This window comes from Prionailurus viverrinus, chromosome F2 (genome assembly GCF_022837055.1).
Source record: "Prionailurus viverrinus isolate Anna chromosome F2, UM_Priviv_1.0, whole genome shotgun sequence".
Lineage (NCBI taxonomy): Eukaryota > Metazoa > Chordata > Mammalia > Carnivora > Felidae > Prionailurus > Prionailurus viverrinus.
The window spans coordinates 63,692,498-63,711,896 of record NC_062578.1 but is presented as its reverse complement, the minus strand read 5'-3'; the positions used below and the strand labels follow the sequence as shown (position 1 = coordinate 63,711,896).

The 19,399-nt window shown below is 39.8% G+C and overlaps 1 protein-coding gene across 12 annotated transcripts in view; it reads left to right on the top strand.

The window, feature by feature from the left end:
• The window catches only part of ENPP2 (ectonucleotide pyrophosphatase/phosphodiesterase 2), a 110,737-nt gene extending 91,971 nt beyond the window's left edge, over window positions 1–18,766 (top strand). For 6 of the 12 annotated variants that reach the window (XM_047841844.1, XM_047841839.1, XM_047841838.1 and 3 more), the window contains 7 exons: window positions 4,398–4,472; window positions 5,800–5,936; window positions 7,190–7,325; window positions 8,222–8,299; window positions 11,411–11,543; window positions 13,239–13,395; window positions 18,166–18,766. In XM_047841844.1, the coding sequence (XP_047697800.1) occupies window positions 4,398–4,472; window positions 5,800–5,936; window positions 7,190–7,325; window positions 8,222–8,299; window positions 11,411–11,543; window positions 13,239–13,395; window positions 18,166–18,336 (887 nt within the window). In that variant the 3' untranslated portion in view covers window positions 18,337–18,766. Of the gene's footprint in view, window positions 1–4,397; window positions 4,473–5,799; window positions 5,937–7,189; window positions 7,326–8,221; window positions 8,300–11,410; window positions 11,570–13,238; window positions 13,396–13,464; window positions 13,476–18,165 lie in introns of those variants that run through there. The other 6 variants (XM_047841846.1, XM_047841842.1, XM_047841841.1 and 3 more) reach the window with 2 other exon arrangements.
• The last annotated feature ends 633 nt before the right edge of the window (window positions 18,767–19,399 follow it).

The window sequence follows — 19,399 nt, the reverse complement described above, 5'->3', positions numbered from 1 at the left end:
TAACCATCAGTTTGTTCTCTATAGTTAAGAGTCTGTTTCTTGGTTGGCCTCTCTCTTTTTTTTCCCCTATGATCATTTATATTGTTTCTTAAATTCTACATAGGAGTGAAATCATATGGCATTTGTTCTTTCTCTGACTTATTTTGCTTAGCATAATACTCTCTAGCTCCATCCAAGTCATTGCAGGTATCAAGATTTCATTATTTTTTATGGCCGAGTAACATTCCACTATATATATATACCACTTCTATGCATTCATCACTTGATAGACATTTGGGCTGTGTCCATAATTTGGCTATTATAGATAATGCTGCTATAAAGATTGGAATGCATGTATTACTTCAAATTAGTGTTTTTGTATTCTTTGGGTAAATACCTAGTAGTGCAATTGCTAGAGAGTAGGGTAGTTCTATTTTTAACTTTTTTGAGGAGCCTCCATATTATTTTCCACAGTGGCTTCACCAGTTTGCATTCCCACCAACAGTGCATGAGGATTCTTTTTCTTCCATATCCTTGCCAACATCTGTTGTTTCTTGTGTTGTGTTGATTTTAGCCATTCTGACAGGTGTAAGGTGATATCTCATTGTAGTTTTGATTTGCATTTTCCTGATGATGATGATGAGCATCTTTTCATGTGTCTGTAGGCCATCTGTATGTTTTCTTTGGAAAAATGTCTATTCATGTTTTCTGCTCATTTTTATTTGGATTATTTGTTTTTTGGGGGGGTGTTGAATTATAGTTCTTTATATATTTTGGATACTAACCCTTTATCAAATATGTCATTGCAAATATCTTCTCCCATTCCATGGGTCGCCTTTTAGTTTTGTTGATTATTTCCTTCATTGCGCAGAAGCTTTTTATTTTGATGAAGTCCCAATAGTTTGTTTTTGCTTTTGTTTCCCTTGCCTCAGGAGACATATCTAGTAAGAAGTTGCTACAGCCGATGTCACAGAATTTACTGCCTGTTTTCTCTAGGATTTTAATGGTTTCCTGTCTCACATTAGGTCTTTAATCCATTTTGAATTTATTTTGGTGTATGTTGTAAGAAAATGGTCCAGTTTTCATTCTTTTGCCATGTTGCTATCCAGTTTGTTGAAAAGACTCTTTTTTCCATTGGATAGTCTTTCCTGCTTTGTCAAAGACTAATTGACCATATAGTTATGAGTTCATTTCTGGGTTGTCTGTCTTTTCCATTTATCTATGTGTCTATTTTTGTGCCAGTACCATACTGTCTTAATCACTACAGCTTGTCCAGAAATGTGATGCCTCCAACTTTGCTTTTCTTTTTCAAGGCATATTGCTATTCTTATTAGCTTAGCAGCAGTCATGACTCAGGCAGAACTCACGTCTGGGAGTAGCTGGATCTTCATCCCAGCATACCCTCCCTTAGATAACCCAGCACTTAGCATCTACTTGGAGACAGCCCAAAATGCTAAGGAAAAATAATGGACCAGGAAGATGGAGGCCTAGATTCTGGGTACTGCTATGTAGCTGAATTGTCTTGTACAAATCATGAACCTCCAGTTCCTTCATTAGTAAAATGGAGATGATATTGATCTGCCTAGTCTGTCTCTCAGGGTTGTATTAGGCAGGTCATATGTGGAAAGTCAGTCCTTGACAGTCATAAAGAAGAGTGTTTCAAAAAATAATACAAGCATCCATTTATTCAACAAGTTTTTACCAAGTAGATATTATGCATTTGGTATTGTTAGAGGTAGAGATCTAGTGATAGATAAAATCCCTGTCCTTATGAAATTGTTATTTTATTGTGATATTTAGCCAGTTGATGAATTATAGCATAGTGCTTTAAGAGTTGAGATAAGAAAGAACAGAAGCATCGAATCAAATCTCAGGGGAGGTTGACGTGGCAATAAATGATAGCAAGCACTTGCAAGGGGAAGGAGGAGAAAGGATGCAGGAAAAGGAAAGACCTTGAGTAGAGATTATGTGGTAAAATCCAAGGGCATATTTTGTGGGAGTGAATGTTTTTAAAAAAAAAAGACAAAAAAAAAAAAAAAAGATTTTCATGTGGCTCTCAAGTCAGCCAGCTAATCTGTGGGAATATGAATCAGGAAGCTGAGAGGAAAAAAAATACAAACTCCAGTCTGGATGACCAAATTTTGGAAGACAAAAGAATGAGCCCTGGGAAAGTCCACACCACTTAAAAAGATATGCCTCCAAGTATTTTTTCAAATGTGGTGTCTGGAGGAGAACCTTGGATATGCCCAAAATGCCAGAGAAGTGTTGTAAACAGGGAACTTGGGTATGGAATGAAGACTCTGTCTGGAATCTGATGGAGGAGGAACCCAGCTGGGAAAACATGGAATGCATTAGACCCATATCAAGAAATCATGAGGAGCATGTTTCTAAAGTAGAAGGTTGCAGGCTCATCTGCAGGGTGGCTGGTCTCAGGATGAAGATCTTACATGTCCAGGGACTGAGATTCAAGCACACTTTTATGGCTCAAACAGGAACTTTTTGTTAAACAGAAATGCAATGGGTGGCTTGCCTACAATGTCACAAAAAGTAACAGAGTCAGGCTGTAACCAAGAATCAGTGGTCCGTTGATACTCTGATAAACTGAAAAAGGAAGATCTAAATTTTGATTCTGGACTATAAAGTTTGTGTTTCTTACTGCAAAGATTATTTTGTCTCTTGCTTAGATGAACCAATTATGCTTCAGGAAGACCCAAGTAGATTCTTTGGGTTAATTGGGGAAAGTGGTTGAATTTTAGGAAACTATCAAAACCAGTATATTGTTTTTTTCTTCATGCCAAATATGTCCAGTTAACAATTGAGAAGAAATCACATCATGAAATATTTGTACTTCAGCTATGTGCCCAAAACAGCAAATGTGCTTAGCTTGGGAGCTGTGAAGTGCACATTTCTTTAAATATTTTTTTTAATGTTTATTTAGTTTTGAGAGAGAGACAGAGAGAGAGCGCACAAGCAAGGGAGGGGCAGAGAAAGACAGAGACACAGAATCTGAAGCAGGCTCCAGGCTCTGAGCTGTCAGCACAGAACTCAACCTGGGGCTCAAACTCACAAACTGTGAGATCATGACCTGAGCCAAAGTCGGACACTTAACTGAGCCACCCAGGCACCCCTGCAGTGCATGTATCTTTCTTTCTTTTCTTTTCTTTCTTTCTTTCTTTCTTTCTTTCTTTCTTTCTTTCTTTCTCCCTTTCTTCCTCCCTACCTCCCTTTCTTTCTTTCTTTCTTTCTTTCTTTCTTTCTTTCTTTCATTTTTATATTTTAGAGAGAGAGAGAGAGAGAGAGCATGAGCACGGGAGGGGCAGAGAGAGGGGGAAACACAGAATCCAAAGCAGGCTCCAGGCTCTGAGCTATCAGCACAGATCCTGACGTGGGGCTCGAACTCACAAACCGGGAGATCATGACCTGAGCTGAGGTCGGACGTGCAGCTGACTGAGCCACCCAGGCGACCCTGCAGTGCACATTTCTATACTCACAGAGCAGAAGAGTGAATAAAGATGGAGAAACAACTGAGGAAATCTTTCAAAAGAAAGTGAATCTTAAGATGTCTCTTTCCTTTTTGTCCCCCCCCCCCCCCAACCCGCTTCTTCATTTCACTTCCATGGGGGCTGGACTATGTGAGCTTGTTGTTTGTCATCCACATTTGGGTATGGAAAGGGGCACTATTACCAATTATGACAGGGAAGGCTGAGGTCAACCTGGCTTATCTTTGTGCGTTCCGTAAAGACTGTACTGATGCCGCCTCATCCCCATCCACGATATTCATCATGCTCTGTGTTCCCATTGCACTCTGTAGATATCTCTGATATAGTGTGTATCATATTGCATTTGAGTTATTTGTACCATGTTGGTCTCTCCCATTGAACTGTGAGTTTTTTTGAAGGTAAGAGCTGTAACTTAATTGTCTTTGCCCAGTATTTCTCTTCTATAGCCAAAGGCCTGGCACAAAGAAGGTACTCAGTAATGTCTGATGAGGGAGAATACATTAATGATAAATTTGAAGGGAGAGACATGACAGGTCTGTTGGAGAAGCCATTCCCAGTAGAATGAAAAGGAATCACATTATAATAGCATAGAATTGCTAAGGATGGTTATGACCAGAGTGTTATAAATAAACCAGCCTTCATGGAAGGGGCTGTTATGCGGAGGAATGCCAGTAAATGAGGACTGGAGGGGGAGCCAGGTTTGGTGGAATCTTTAGATTGCCCAAGACTACTGTTGGTGGCTGCTCTTAGGAGGGGTATTGCATGGAAAAACATGGCTGCTGTTTTGTTGTCTCTTAATGGAATAGATTGGATGCTAGGCTTGTATTTGAATTTGGAGGAATGTGTTTGGTAAGCATTAAAACTTGAATGATAAAAAGAGAATAGCTTCTCAAAGAATTTTGATACTTCTGCTTCCAGCTGAAACCAGGAAATTCAGAGGCAACAAAAATGAAAACAAGGAAAACGTTAATGGAAATTTTGAACCTAGAAAAGGTTTGGTTTGAGTTTTGAAGGAAAGTCTGACTTGGTTAACTGCCCCCAAGTACTACTGTTATGATTTGCTGGCTTTTTATTTGTTCATTATATTTTGTTTATATAAGGTTATCATATTATGTTCTAATTTTTAGGGGTGGGTCCCCAAATTTGGCAGCTTAAAAAAGGCTTCTACATTGACTGCTTGCTGAAGAAGCCACATTACCCAGAACAGGCTTTTGCTTTAGTAGGTGTGGGCCCCTTTGCCTCAAGTCAGCAGTTCTACTTGGGAAAGGCTTGCAAAATATTCTCCGAAGAGTTTTCTCTGTTACTTGCATAGAATGGTAATACTTTAATTAAAGCAACATGTATACATAATTTAACAAGTGATTACCAGAACTGATTTTCTCTAATAAAAATAATCATAGACATTTTTTTTTTGATGATCACTTAGGGAATTGTGAATTACCTAAGCCTCAATCTCTAAATATTTTGGTCCGTAGGACCGCAATTTCCAAGAATCTATGGAAGTTCTGACTTTAGTCTATCCAAAATGTGCAGATCAAACTCCAGGCACTTATTGTGGGTGTGGAATGAAGGTTTGCACACTAAACTTCCATCTCCTTAAAAGAGTAAGGTTTCAGACCTCTTTCCGCCTCCACCCCCTCCCCCCACAAAAGGAGAGCTTTCTCTTGGAGGTCTACATTCTTATGGTCTTAATCGAGCTCTTTGGTAGCTGATGACCTCCCCTCTCTGTATTTAAAGCACCCTCTTGAATGCCCATTTACTTTATCTATACATGTTCCTTTAAGTTCTTACCTAAAGAGTGTTTCTCCATGTGACAAATCTGCTTACTTTAAATGCTCATCACTACTCACTGTTTATGCTGAAATAATGCATTATTTGAGTTGCAGTTTGCAAATAATGATCAAAGAGTGCCTTCCTCTTAATTAAATCATTGGCTAATTTGATGAGCCTTTCCAGGGGTCAAATGAATTAATTGTATAAAAATCACTCCTATTGACTTCCATTCAGCTGAATTGTTTAAAAATTTCCTATATTGTTTCATTCCTATACAGATTAAAATTATTTACAACTAAAGAAAGTATTAAAATAAATATGGCATTTATATTATACTTTTGATAACTGTAAGATTTGACCCATGCTTAGGTGATCAGATAAACCACAAAGTGTTAGGGGAAACTAACTTGATTAAATTAAGAAGAAGGAACTACACTATTAATAAGTAAGCAAGCAAATTATGGACAACTTGACTCTGCCAATATTTCTTTCATATGTAATATAAAGTTTAATGTGTGTTTAACACAATTTTTGTTCTCTTTCCTAGAGCGACACCTCCTCTACGGACGGCCTGCAGTGCTTTATCGGACTCGATACGATATCTTGTACCACACTGACTTTGAAAGCGGTTATAGTGAAATATTCCTTATGCCACTCTGGACGTCATACACCGTTTCCAAACAGGTCACTGAAAAAATTGGGGCTTATATTCTTCATGCGATTACATTCTTTGCATTAATGTAATGATTGCTTGCTTAACAGAATTTTGTCTTAGAAAAGATTTTAATTTATCTTGAAGAAAGAAATCTTATATCGAATCTATTACTAAGTAGTGTTTTTAATCTTTATTTATTTCTGAAGGAGAGAGAGACAGAGTGTGAGTGGGGGAGGGTCAGAGAGAGAGAGGGAGACACAGAATCCGAGACAAGCTCCCGGCCTTGAGCTGTTAGCACAGAGTCTGACGTGGGGCTCGAATTCATGAGCCACGAGATCATGACCTGAACCAAAGTCAGATGCGTAACCGACTGAGTCACCCAGGTGTCCTGAAAAGTATTTTGAATTAGACTTTATTCAATGTTCTTCTAAGAGCTTCATAGGAATATGTTAAATTATCTACGTATTAAAGGAAGTATATACTAATGCTTGTTGCTTTTCCTCTGTTTACCATTGCCCGATAGTTGCAGAAGCCGCCAAGATTTGACTGTTTGTTTTAATAGTTTATTTTTTTAGAGCAGCTTGAGGTTCACAGCAAAATTGAATAAGGACAGAGAGTTCCCATATACCCATGGCCCCACACATGCACAGCCTCCCTGACTATCAACATCCTGTTTTTTAATAAAGATTTTATGTTGGGGTTTCAGTTTTGGTGATGATGAGATAGGTAAGTTTATATATGGAATTAGAAAAGTTTATTTGGCAGTTGAAGTATGTTTTTAATTTCTGATTACAAAGGAACACTTCTGCTGCAAACACAGCTTCTTGTTCGCTTGTACGGTGTGCATGTACATATGCCCTGGTGCACAGATTTATATGCAGTCTCTCTTTTTATAGAGGGTATTTCTATATTTTTTATTAGAGTGTTATTTTTTAAGGCTGTCTCCCATGGAATCCCATCCATTATTTCAACAATGCAATTTCTGCTTTATATATTGTGGCTTTACTTAAGACTGATAAAAGTGTTCTGCCACTAAGAAAAATTAAGATTTTGCAAATTCCTGGCTTACCATATTTAAAACTGAAGCCTTGCTGGGTTTTGGGGGGGTTGGGTGAGGAGGCCTCGTTTTAAGCAGTCAACGTCCAAGTATGAGCTACAGTAAAAGCTAGAGGGGTTTGGGTTCTGGCTGTTCATAACAGAGCAACTTGGTTTTGGTATTTCCTTGTTGGTTTGGCATGGTCTTTGTGATGGCATTGCTAACTACCTCTGACTCAACATGCAGGCTGAGGTCTCTGGCATCCCTGAGCACCTGACCAACTGCGTCCGGCCTGATGTCCGTGTGTCTCCGAGTTTCAGTCAAAGCTGTTTGGCCTACAAAAATGATAAACAGATGTCCTATGGATTCCTCTTCCCTCCTTGTAAGTTTTAGCATATCAGGATCTGACCATTCTAGAGGGATATTATTTCGTAGAATCTGGACTGTTAGGATTTCCTGGACTGTCAGGATTTTAGGTCTTCTTCAAGAGGAGCACTCAAGAGATTGAAAAATTGAACTTCTATGAGATACTTCCAAAATTGGTCAGAAAACAGACCACCTTTCACAAATCCTGTTCTCCAGGAGAATTCTGAAGTGCAAGGGAATATATAGCGTGCCCCTCACATCATTAATGGGAATCTGACAGTAAAATGGTATATCATTAGGACATTAATGTTTTAAATACTAGAGATGTGATCTCTTAAGAATATGGAAAGCCCTGGGGCTCCTGGGTGACTCAGTCGGTTGAGCGGCCCACTTTGGCTCAGGTCATGATTTCACAGCTTGTGAGTTGGAGCCCCGTGTCGGGCTCTGTGCTGACAGCTCGGAGCCTGGAGCCTGCTTCAGATCTGTGCCTCCCTTTCTCTCTGCCCCTAAACCACTCACATTCTGTCTCTGTCTCTCTCAAAAGTAAATAAACATTAAAAAAATATATAAAATTAAAAAAAAAAAGAATATGGGAAGCCCTTTAATTATCTCTCATTACCTTGATGACATTTTTTAAACTCTAAAACCTATATACATAATACTTAGTAGACCCAGGTCTAGGTAGGAAGAAAAAGCATTGTAAAAATTTGGGGGAGAAAGCTATTGGTGAAGAAAAGAGATTGAGTGGGAGGGGAACTGGGAAATACTGTTTAAAGTAGGGAATGAGTAGAAATAAAAGAGTAGATCTATACACAATTCACTTCAAACTGTTCAGACCATTTTAGTAGATTACATTTTTATTGATGTCGATTTTGGGAAGTAATGGACACTGTTTGTTTGCCTAACGTTTAGATCTGAGCTCTTCACCGGAAGCTAAATATGATGCTTTCCTTGTAACCAATATGGTTCCAATGTATCCTGCTTTCAAACGTAAGTCTGATATTTACCTAGTAAACTATTATTTATGAAAAGAAATATTTCTAAATTTACCACTTACCCTTTCTACCTCTATATTAAGTTTGATAATAATATATTTCATGTGTTTAGCCTTTATAATTGTTGAAGAACTTTAACGTAAATTCTCTACTATTAATCCAAAATATGAATCTGTGAGGGAGGTTGGTGGGTTGTTTGTCTCTTGTTTACAATTAAAAAATTAAAGTCACAAGAAATGACCCAATTCACGAATGATAGAAACTGAACCAAACCCAGTTTGTGTTTTGCTTCTAAACTGGTGCTCCTTCTATTTCAATGCTCATTATATTGGTGGTTAAGAAGGGTCTTCTTTTGTTTTGGAGGCCACTTGATGTTTAACAACACTTATGTTTATTTATTGAATGTTAAAGTAAAAGCCACCAGAACTTTCCCCCTTTAGGGTGGATGGTAATGATGTATTCTGAATGTTGACCTTGAAACCCAGGAAGAACTTTAAAGAATCTTCTGAATCATCAGAGTATTAAATTCAGATGGTCTTAGGGCTTTGTAAATTATTTTAGTTTCTTTGAACAGCCATAATGTCTTTGTGCGTGATGTAAATATTTGTGGGTGAAAATGATGCCGTGAATGGTATTGGCACAGTGAGCCCTGGTCCAAACACTGACTTCCCTGGAGTCTGACAACTAGCTATATAATTACAGAAATGCTATTTAACCTCTCATTTACAAAATTATGAGATTTTATTGCATGACATCTATGGCTTATATGGATATGACGTAATTGTCCAATGGAATAATCCATTTTCTATTTCTGATAACAGATAATTCACTCATTTGCCCATCCATCCATCCATCCATCCATCCATCCAAAGATAGAGAAAGCATTATGCAATAATTTTTACCTCCTTTTACTGTGAGGAGACTTGTATTCTTATAGGAAAGGTAGGAAAAGGAAGCACCTCTACCTACTTCTACTTGGCAGAGGACCAGTGGTTGTGTTCCAGGACTCTTGGGCTGAAATGAAATGTCAGATTCAGAATGCGTGATTGTGGAGTGTCATCTCCAGTGGCAAGCCTCCAGAATTTGACATCAGTGAAATGGCCAACATGGTTTAGAGGAAAAAAATGTTTACTTGATGTCCTAGTTAGTAAGTGGAGGTTAATTCAAAGGTAGAATCCATTGCTTAAGCGTGAAAAATTAAAGAATGCTTTTAAAAGGCAGTTCCCTAGTTTTTTCTTAGTCCCAACTGAGAAACGTTTCAGAAACCCACATAGATAGATTTGTCTTAATATTACATGGAATGCATCTTCATAATGTCCACACATCAGGGTTTCCTGAATTTCTTTGTTCTTTGCTGATGCTTTTTTGACCAAGCAGCAATAAAGGAAACACACGGTACCACCCTGAGGCTGGCATGGCGAAAGGCCTTTCACAGAGGGCTCCCTGTTCTTCCCTGGGACTGGTTTTCTCACATGCCACGTTTCTGTGGGTTTGGCCTTTTGACTGTTCTCATTGTTATTTTTCTCCCTTTCTGCCTTTCCAGTTTTTGTGCTTAACATTCGAACTTCTCTCCCATGGTCCTCCTTTCTCTCTTGCAAATAATTATCTGTGGTATTTTGGCTCCGGTGGACTGCTCTTTCTGAGTAAAGTATCAGAGGGTCTAAAGAATGGTAGAAGCACTAGGGAAAAAAGAGCCAAGTACTTTTTCACAGGGGGAGATAAGAAGTGATAATAGCCCAAGCCTCACAGCCCTCATGTAGAGTAGCACGTAGTTCAGCGAAACCTAACATTTCAGAACCAACTCACTATTCGCATTTCCTGTCCTCTGTCATTCCCTCTTTTGCCTTTCCTTTCTCCCCACTCTGTTCCTCTCCACTCCTCTCTCTGCTTGACTATAATATTACCTGGACCTAATGTGGACAAGGAAGTCCCCTCCAGAGGTGATCTTGAAAGTGAGAAATGAGCGATGGAGAAGAAACCAGACAAGCACAGATAAGGGAGTTTTCCCGATGAAAGGAAGAGAAAATGCAAAAGCTTAATCTGAAATGAGTTTGGCAAATGGGAAGACGGGAAGAAAGCCATGTACCAGAGGGGGAAGGAGGAAACAGAGTCATGCAGGTAGGCAGGGGCCACGGTGCAAAGTTAGGATTTTATTCTAATTGCAGTGATACGTCATCTGGAATGTTAGAAACGGGAAGTTGGGAAGAGTGTGACACATTCTGGGTATGGTGTAAAATGATCCGAGTGGCTATTATATAGTGGGCTGCAGGGAAGAGCGAGGTTCTCACTGGGAGCCTGGGAAGTAGTCTTTTGTGGTAGTTCTTTGCAGAGAGGATAGTAATTGAGACCAGGATGGATGCAGTGAAAATAGTTGAAAAGTGGTCAGATTTGGATGACGGGGGTGTATTTCAGAGGTAGCACTGGCAAGGCTTGTTCACGTGTGTAGGAAAGAAGGAGCCAGGTCAGAAATGACTCCTAGGATTTGGACCCGAACACGTGAGTGAGTGAGTGTCATTACCTGATGGAAAAGCAGGGAGTTAGAGCAGGATTGGGAATGAAGGCCAAGAATTTTGTTTAGATCATTTTTTGCCAGACATGGTCATTAGGTCAAGTGGACCCTGAAATGGGTGGTTGGATAACAGGTCTGGAGCTCCTTGGAAGGGTCAGGGCTAGAGACATAAACTTCGGAACAAGTATATCTATGAGATCATGAAGGAAGAAAAAGTAGATTAAGGCCTTTTTTTCAGTTTCTCACAAACACTGTCCTTCCTCTTTTGACCACACGATTCCCCTTGCCTGTTCTGTTTCCATCTCTTTGCCTGTAAAGCATCCACTTATCCTTTAGATCTCAGCTCAGTAGCCACTTCATTGAGGAACCCTCCCCCGACTTATTGGGCTGGGTTAAACTCCCCTACTGGTGTCTCCATGCCTTTCTCTCTGCTCGCTCATAAATGACACACACAGCTGGTACTTCAGGATGAATTCTTTTCAAGAATCGCAGGAGCTCTACTGTCTCTTGGCTTATGACATTTGGCTGATCCCAGAGAGAATTTGACCAAAGCAAGGAGTTTTGATCATGAAGAACAGATTTTTTTCCCCCCCTCAGGAGTCTGGAATTATTTCCAAAGGGTATTGGTGAAGAAATATGCTTCAGAAAGAAATGGAGTTAATGTGATAAGTGGACCAATTTTTGACTATGACTATGATGGCTTACATGACACACAGGACAAAATCAAACAGTAAGTTTGTCTTTTCCACTCAGTGTGTGTTTTTAAATTCTAAGATCTCATTCAAGGCTCTTTTTCAAATATTCACGTACTAGAGAAGAGCTGATAGCCCTAAAGGCCTTTGCTCTTTGAATCTCCTTGTAATTTCTTCAGTGCTTTTGGACGCTTGATTAAATGTCTTATTGGTGGTTGGAATGGAATGGAGTTTTGTGGTAAATAAATGTACTTTTCCATTCCATGAGAGAAAAGTATCAAAAGATTTTTTTTTTAATTTGTCATTTATTCTTTATCAACTCGCCAGTGGAAAGATGATAATTTCCCCTCATCTCCATTATTTGAGGAGACTTTTGGAACCCCTTAGATTTCTGGGTCAGTATATCTTAATAGGAAATTCCACGGAGACTTTTGTAAAGTCTAGTTGTTTCTACCCTTCTCCATGATGCTGTTGGGAAGATTAAAAAAAGATAAGGCATACTTGCTCAGAAGGAGCTAACAGTTCAATGGAGAAAGGAAATAGATACAAATATGACAAATTCATAAGAAGTCATTTAATTTTATACATGTGTGAAACAGAGGGGCACAAATGATGAGAAGGTTTAATTGTGATTTACAGATAATTACGAACAAACAATAATTTTTTTCATACACATAATTAATAACATAGGAATTATCTTGCTCCCTTTCTAGTCATCCATACGAGAAATGTCAACTTAATTGTACATTTATTTTATTGCTGATCATTGCTGTAGTTTTTAACCAAAATTATCATTTTAGTCATAATTTCAGTATTTTAAAAATGATTAGGGGCGCCTGGGTGGCGCAGTCGGTTAAGCGTCCGACTTCAGCCAGGTCACGATCTCGCGGTCCGGGAGTTCGAGCCCCGCGTCGGGCTCTGGGCTGACGGCTCAGAGCCTGGAGGCTGTTTCCGATTCTGTGTCTCCCTCTCTCTCTGCCCCTCCCCCGTTCATGCTCTGTCTCTCTCTGTCCCAAAAATAAATAAACGTTGAAAAAAAAAATTAAAAAAAAAAATGATTAAAATTAAGATAATAGAGAACCAGGTAAGGAATTGTGAGTTTCTGCACTTCAGTTTACTGGAAAAGTTTTTTTTTCAATCTCTACACTCATCACTAGCTCATTAGTCCTTAGTATTTCCTTGAGTGAATGAGTTTTCTCTACCAAGCTCAGCATCTCATTGGAGTTTGAAAGGGCTTATTATTGCCCCAGCTTCGGCGTCTCCTGCCTGAGGTCCACTTTATACAATTTTATGCAAGTTCTCTTCCTGAAACATGGATCTCATGATGACTCTCCCTGCCACGGACACCTTCAGTGAGGCCTTACCGCCTAAACAATAACACCCAAATTCCACAATGTAGCCCTCAGAACCTCCAAAGTATGGCTTTTATTGACTCTTCCAGCCTCACATTTCTGCTATCTTGAGCCTTTCATCGTGTCCGGCATCTGATCCTTGGTTCAAGCTGTTTTCTTCGCCTGGAATATCGTTTTCATTCTGCCAAGTTAAGAGAAAGGGAATTCCAGGCAATAAAAACATTGGGTTCAAAATACAGAAGTGGACCACTTTCTTAGAAGTGAAAAATGATTCAGTTGAATGGAAGTTAATTTTAGTGACTTAGGCAATATTCGTGGGTCACCATTTAAACAAGAAAGCTATTACATGTGTTGTAACTTTATTTTTCCTTCCTGTTCCAGGTATGTGGAGGGCAGCTCCATTCCCGTACCAACTCATTATTACAGCATCATCACCAGCTGCCTGGATTTCACCCAGCCTGCCGACAAGTGTGATGGCCCCCTCTCTGTCTCCTCATTCATTCTCCCTCACAGACCAGACAATGATGAGAGCTGCAATGTGAGTTCAAAGACAGAGTCCTTTAAAATGATTCATCTTTGCTTCTTAATTTATATTCCCACCATTAAGCTCTTATACACTTATTATAAGACATTTGGACTATACAGTAAAACCAAGTGGAAAGAAGAAAAGACCTTTGCTTATCACCTCAGAACTTTGTGTTCGAACGGCTTTTTAATTTTCAGTGTAAGGGTGTGGGGAGGCATGGAAGTGTGCATTCATTGTAGTTCCGATTACGTGTTTGATTTTGTCAAATGATAAAATGCCCAAATGATTTTGGTTTTGCAAAAGACATATGTATTTTGTAAAGGTAGGATAAAAATAGCAACATTTTGATAATTGTTGAAACTAGATAAGAATTCACAGGGGTTCATTATGTTATTCTTTCTACTTTTGCGGGCATTTGAAAATTTCTATAATAAAAACTTTTTATAAAGACACATATACATGGGAGTATATACTTTATAAATCAGATTTTTCATTTGCTGCTAGTTATGAGGGCACTTGTAACAGGTCACCATTCCCAAACAGCACAGATGACACCCAATACCCTTATTCGTAAGTGGAGGCAGGAAGGCATCACGAGAAGGCCCCTGGCAGGGGGTGGGAGCCATGCAGTGTGCTCCTGGCCCTTTACTCCTTCTGCTTACACTCAGGGACACATCACATCACTTCCCCAGATCTCTTTGATGTGACAGAAAGACTGTGTTCCAAGATTGATTTTTGAAGCAGTAACCTCTATGATTTTGCTTTATAGAATAGCAGGAGCAGAGATACAATCTACAGAAGAGGATCTTAGTCAGCAAGCACTACTCAGTTCCTAAACTGTGTGTGGTGCTCTGGGAGAAACAACAGTGTGTCAAACATAGGCACTACTCAAGGCAGCCTGCAGCAGGGGGGAGCAGAAAACAGGTGCAGACTTTGCTACCCTACAAGGCAAAGAGCCCCGAGAAGAGCTTCAACAGAGGTTATCAGTTTCATGGGCAAGGTAGATTTTGGACTAGGGCTTCAGCTATGGGAGGAGACTGAGGCTATGGATGTTCAGAGCAAAATAAGGGATGCAGGACACAAATACAAAATTTGAAATATGGCCAAGATAGCTAATTAAGCTTGACCAGAATATTGGAATTGAGGGTAATAGGGGGAGATAAGGTTTTTAAAGCTGCTTGGAGGGTGCCTGGGTGGCTCAGTCATTAAGCGTCTGACTTCGGCTCAGGTCATGATCTCACAGCGCTTGAGTTCGAGTCCCGCTTCAGGTGAGCTTGAGCCCCACTTTAGGTGAACGCGAGCCCCAGGCGATCCCTGGCTTCTCTCTCTCTCTCTCTCCTCTCTCTCTCTGCTCCTCGCTCACTTGAGCCCTCTTTCTCTCTCAAAACACACACACACACACACACACACACACAACAAAAAACAACCCCCCCCAAACAAAACAAAACAAAACAAAACAAAACAAAACAAAACAAAAGTTGATTGGAATAAATTTTAAATTGAAGTAGTAGTAATAGAAGCCTTAGTGGCAGAGGTAAGAATTGCTACCATTTGCTGAGTATGTGTTACCACCCAAGTACTGGGCAGGTCCTCTCCATAGATTATTTCTAATCATCTAATTATCCTGCGAGGCAGGTGTATGTGTTATTCTCCCCGCTCCCCTTGAAAAGTTTGGTACATTGTTACCTGGTTAGTCAGTAGGAGAACAGAACTGTAGATGCAAGTCCTCTGACTTCAAAAGCCCATCCTCCTTCAAATTTATCAGATTTCCACAGTAGAACCTTGGGACCTTAGAAACTTTTCTTATTGCACAAGCATTAAGTAGCCACGGAAAATGCTGGTGCATAAGAGCAACATTTCAGGGCTCTCCTTTAGGGAGATAAATTTAAGTTGGAAGGGGTCAAGCCTGGTGTTCAAAGTGCTTTGGCAAGATTCATGGGATTGAGGGAACAGAACTGGAAGTGAGGTTGTGGTGTTGGAAATGTAACAAAGAGAGTAGAAGGCAGCAATATTATACTGAAGGATCAATAAGATCGTATAATAATTTGGTAGGAGGTGGAGAAGCAGAGGAACTGCAAGTGAAAGGCAAGCTGTCGTCAGCTTATCGACTTGACCTTCTCCATTTTGATTCTTCGGAAACACGAGGGTGGCTAATGGTGTACCAGGGGCATGTCATGCCTCTGGATAACATGATCTACTTTGTTTGAACTTTAGTTTTCCTAAAAACTTATGGAGAGGTAAACATTTGTGCAAAAAACTAAACCCATATATTATGGAGTGAAATTCACAATTGCCTTGCACTTTTAAGATAGAGACTGCAAAGACATTGCAGACTGATAGGAGGTCATTTAAGATACAGCTAGATTCCTGGCGAGTATGTGTTCAAGTTTCTCTGTCATCAGGGGAATTTGGTGATGGGACACTGAGTTCAAAGACATTCTTCAGTCACCCCAAATTGTACATCTGACCAATGAAATCCACAGATGTCCTCACAGCTATCTCCCTCCACTTTCTGGCTCCTGACTCTGCACAGAGCTTAGAGATATTTCTTGTAGAGTTCATGGCCAGCATGTTTCTTATTCTTATTCTGCCCACACAGAAACCTGTCCTTGCTGTGAATGTCACTTTAAAACTGCTGGGGCTTGAATTCACAATCTTATGAGAAAGTGAGGAAGAAAAGGCAGGTGAAAAATAAATGTCCATAGCAAGACAGGTAATAAAGAAGTTCATGGGTGGGCGTTTATTTATTTACTTATTTATTTATTTTTAAAATGTTTCCTTCTCTTCTTCCCTTGGTACACATGAACTTTTATTTGAATTTTATTAGTTTTGCATTTCACCCTAGAGTCTCTCCTAGCAAATACTTTTGTGGATTGCCAGCTAGCATCAGGCAGAAGATATTTTCTTCCTGTGTTGCATAGCCAGCATTTCCTAATGACTAGTGACAGGCTAGATTTTAGCATGTGAGAACCAGAAGAAAATGCCCTTCGAATGAAATTGGCAAATACTTCCCAAGGATAGAACTAGCAAAAGACAATTTTCCCCCTGAATTCTTGTAATCCCAGCTGGCCACTATTTATATTAGGAAAAACCTTTTTACCCCTTTGTCTTTACATTCAAATGACTGTATTTACAAGAGGAAAAATTAGACCACTGAAAAATCAAATAAAGAGTTGAATATGAAAATTCTTCCAAAATACAGCTTCATGCTTACTCTGCTTACTCTGAGGGGGTCCTGATCCATTTGGAGACCTCCTACTTCGTTAATTATATGGTCGCACTGAGGATTGGTCAGTACCGTTGTGGGCAGAGTTATATTTAGGTCTGTCTTTTCCTGTGAATCGCAGAGACCTTGGTTAGCTTGGGTTAGGAGGGTGGGGCATGGAGGGTTAAAATCCTTACTTCCCCAGCCTGCAAAGCAATTTCTTCCTATTTCTTCATTTTGCCTGGGATGGCCAGGCCTCAGTTTCCTGAACCAACACCCTCGTGGTACATATTTAGCACTGGCAAAAGCTGCTGTAGCTCCCTGTCCAGGTCTGTGTGGGTTGGAGCTTTCCGAGAAAACCCATTGCAGGTTCTTGGACTTTGGTGGGGAGTTCATTGAGACCACTGGTGGTGGAAGAGCTGGGCGAGGGCATTTCTGAACATACTCAGCCCTGGACACGCAGCCACCCTTCAACTTGTGGGACAGCTCTTGAGGGCCATTGCAGTGTTGGGGGCATTTGGGAATGAAATTATTTGCAAAGGCCCTCCTGCCTCATGTCTACTAGTGAAGGTAGGCATTTCCCCCACAATTCCCAGAGCTCTCAGATCTCATGCTTTCTCTCAACTTCGCACCAGAGTGAAAGAAGGTATTTTTAAAATATAAAGGATTACTTGTCCTAAAATACCTTTTAATTTCAACTGAGACACAAATAAATTGTTTGGTGTGGGACATCCGGATATCTTTCATCTGGAATTTGTGCCAATGAGACAGTCTTGGCAAGTAGCTAAGGCAGAAAGAGATTTCCATCCTCTTCTCTATGATGTTTCCCTACTTTGTCTTTTGTTCCCCTTCTTCCTTTCTCTTCTTCTTCCTACTTTCCAGGGAGCTGCTGAAGTCAGCATTATTTTCCTTGTGAACCAATGAAGAAAGCCTAGAGAGGTCAAGTGGGTTGCCAAGGTCTCATAGCCAGGAAGTGGTAAAGCCACAATTCCAACCCAGGCCTGTTGGGCCCCAAAATACCAGGTGTATCTTGAGCTGCTTTAAGTTGAACTCATTATTTGAATATCAATTCATTGCCATTTAATAGATGATGTTCTTGATATTGCGGGTTCTTCTGAAAGACCAGGAACGCACACGCGAAATTCTGTGCATTGAGCGTAAGCTCTTCACTTTCCTTAGGAGCCAGAAGAGCATTCCAAGTTGCTCTGTGCCCAACATTGCAGTTTGACAGCAGCGGGGGAAGAAAGTAATTACTGAATTCTCCAGGGCCTTTGGTTTTTGTAATTTGGATTTATGTTCTGAAAACCTATTGAGTCCAAGGCCCTTTCACACCACATGTCTCATTTATTTGGTACAGCTAATTGCTGTCAAAAATGTTAACAGCCAAGGACAGGTATTTGTGGTGTGTTACCAATAGGAATGTGGTAGAGTGGCCAGGGAGGCCAGGAAGGAATCACAGGCACTGGCTCTGGGCGCAGGAGTATGGAGGGGTCGTTTGTGGACCTGCACCAAATTGATCATCTGGAGAACCTCCTCTGGAAAATTGTGACTCTGATTGTATTCTGTTTCCATTGCAGAGCTCAGAGGACGAGTCGAAATGGGTCGAAGAACTCATAAAGATGCACACAGCTCGGGTGCGGGACATTGAACATCTCACCAGTCTGGATTTCTTCCGAAAGACCAGTCGCAGCTATCCAGAAATTCTGACGCTAAAGACATACCTGCATACATACGAGAGTGAGATTTGACGATCTGACCATCTGCAGTGCAGTCTTATCAACTGGTGTATATTTTTATATTGTTTTTGTATTTATTAATTTGAAACGAGGACATTAAAAAAAAATGTTAGTATTTTAATCCTGTACCAAATCTGACATATTACGCTTGAATGACTCCACTGTTTTCTCTCACGCTTGATTTAGGTAGTCTTATGTTCCGAGTAGAGCTTGTAATAAATACTGCAGCTTGCATTTTTAGTGGAAGCTTCTAAATGGTGCTGCAAATTTGATATTTGCATTGAGGAAATATTAATTTTCCAGTGCACAGTTGCCACATTTAGTCCTGTACTGTATTGAAATACTGATTTTGTAAAGTTGCATTCATTTACTGTTAATTATGACAGACATATTTAAGCCTTTTAGACCAATCTTAAATATAATAAATCACACATTCAGTTTTTTCTGGTTTTATTTGGCCTTCATTTCACTTATAAATTAGAGTGTTTGCTTCTGGTATATTCATGCATGAAAAGTATACATTTTCTGTATTGGGCCTTCTTCCTTGTTGAATATAATTCATATAGTCAAAGGAACATCCATGCTATTCAGCCATAGTGGCCTTGACGAGATAGTTTAGGTACACATCTCTGGGAAATCAGAAGGGCGGAGGGCAAGAGAACCAGAAGACCTCCAGAATACCCTCTGTCACCAGTCTTTTTTAAGAATATTTTGAATTTCGGAGGAGTAGGTTCTTTTGATAAGTTGATTCAAAGCTCTGAGTATTGAACTCAACTGGTACTATCTGAAGCATATATTCTGTATAAGGTACCAACCTATGAACCATGGGAGGATATAAAGAGAAGTAAGAAGGTGGGGTGGGTATAGCTGTAAAAGTATAATTAACCAATTCAGGTAGAAAATAATAAATGCCAAGTGAAAAGTGTTAGCAATAATTAATATGCCAAGCATCTAAATGCTAGGTGGGGTGATTGTAGATGGCCACAGCTTTAAATAATGAAACAGGATGAGGAAGTCATTCAGAGATTTTTCAATCCTTCTGATTGTGTCTGGGAGAAAGGATCACATTAGTGTC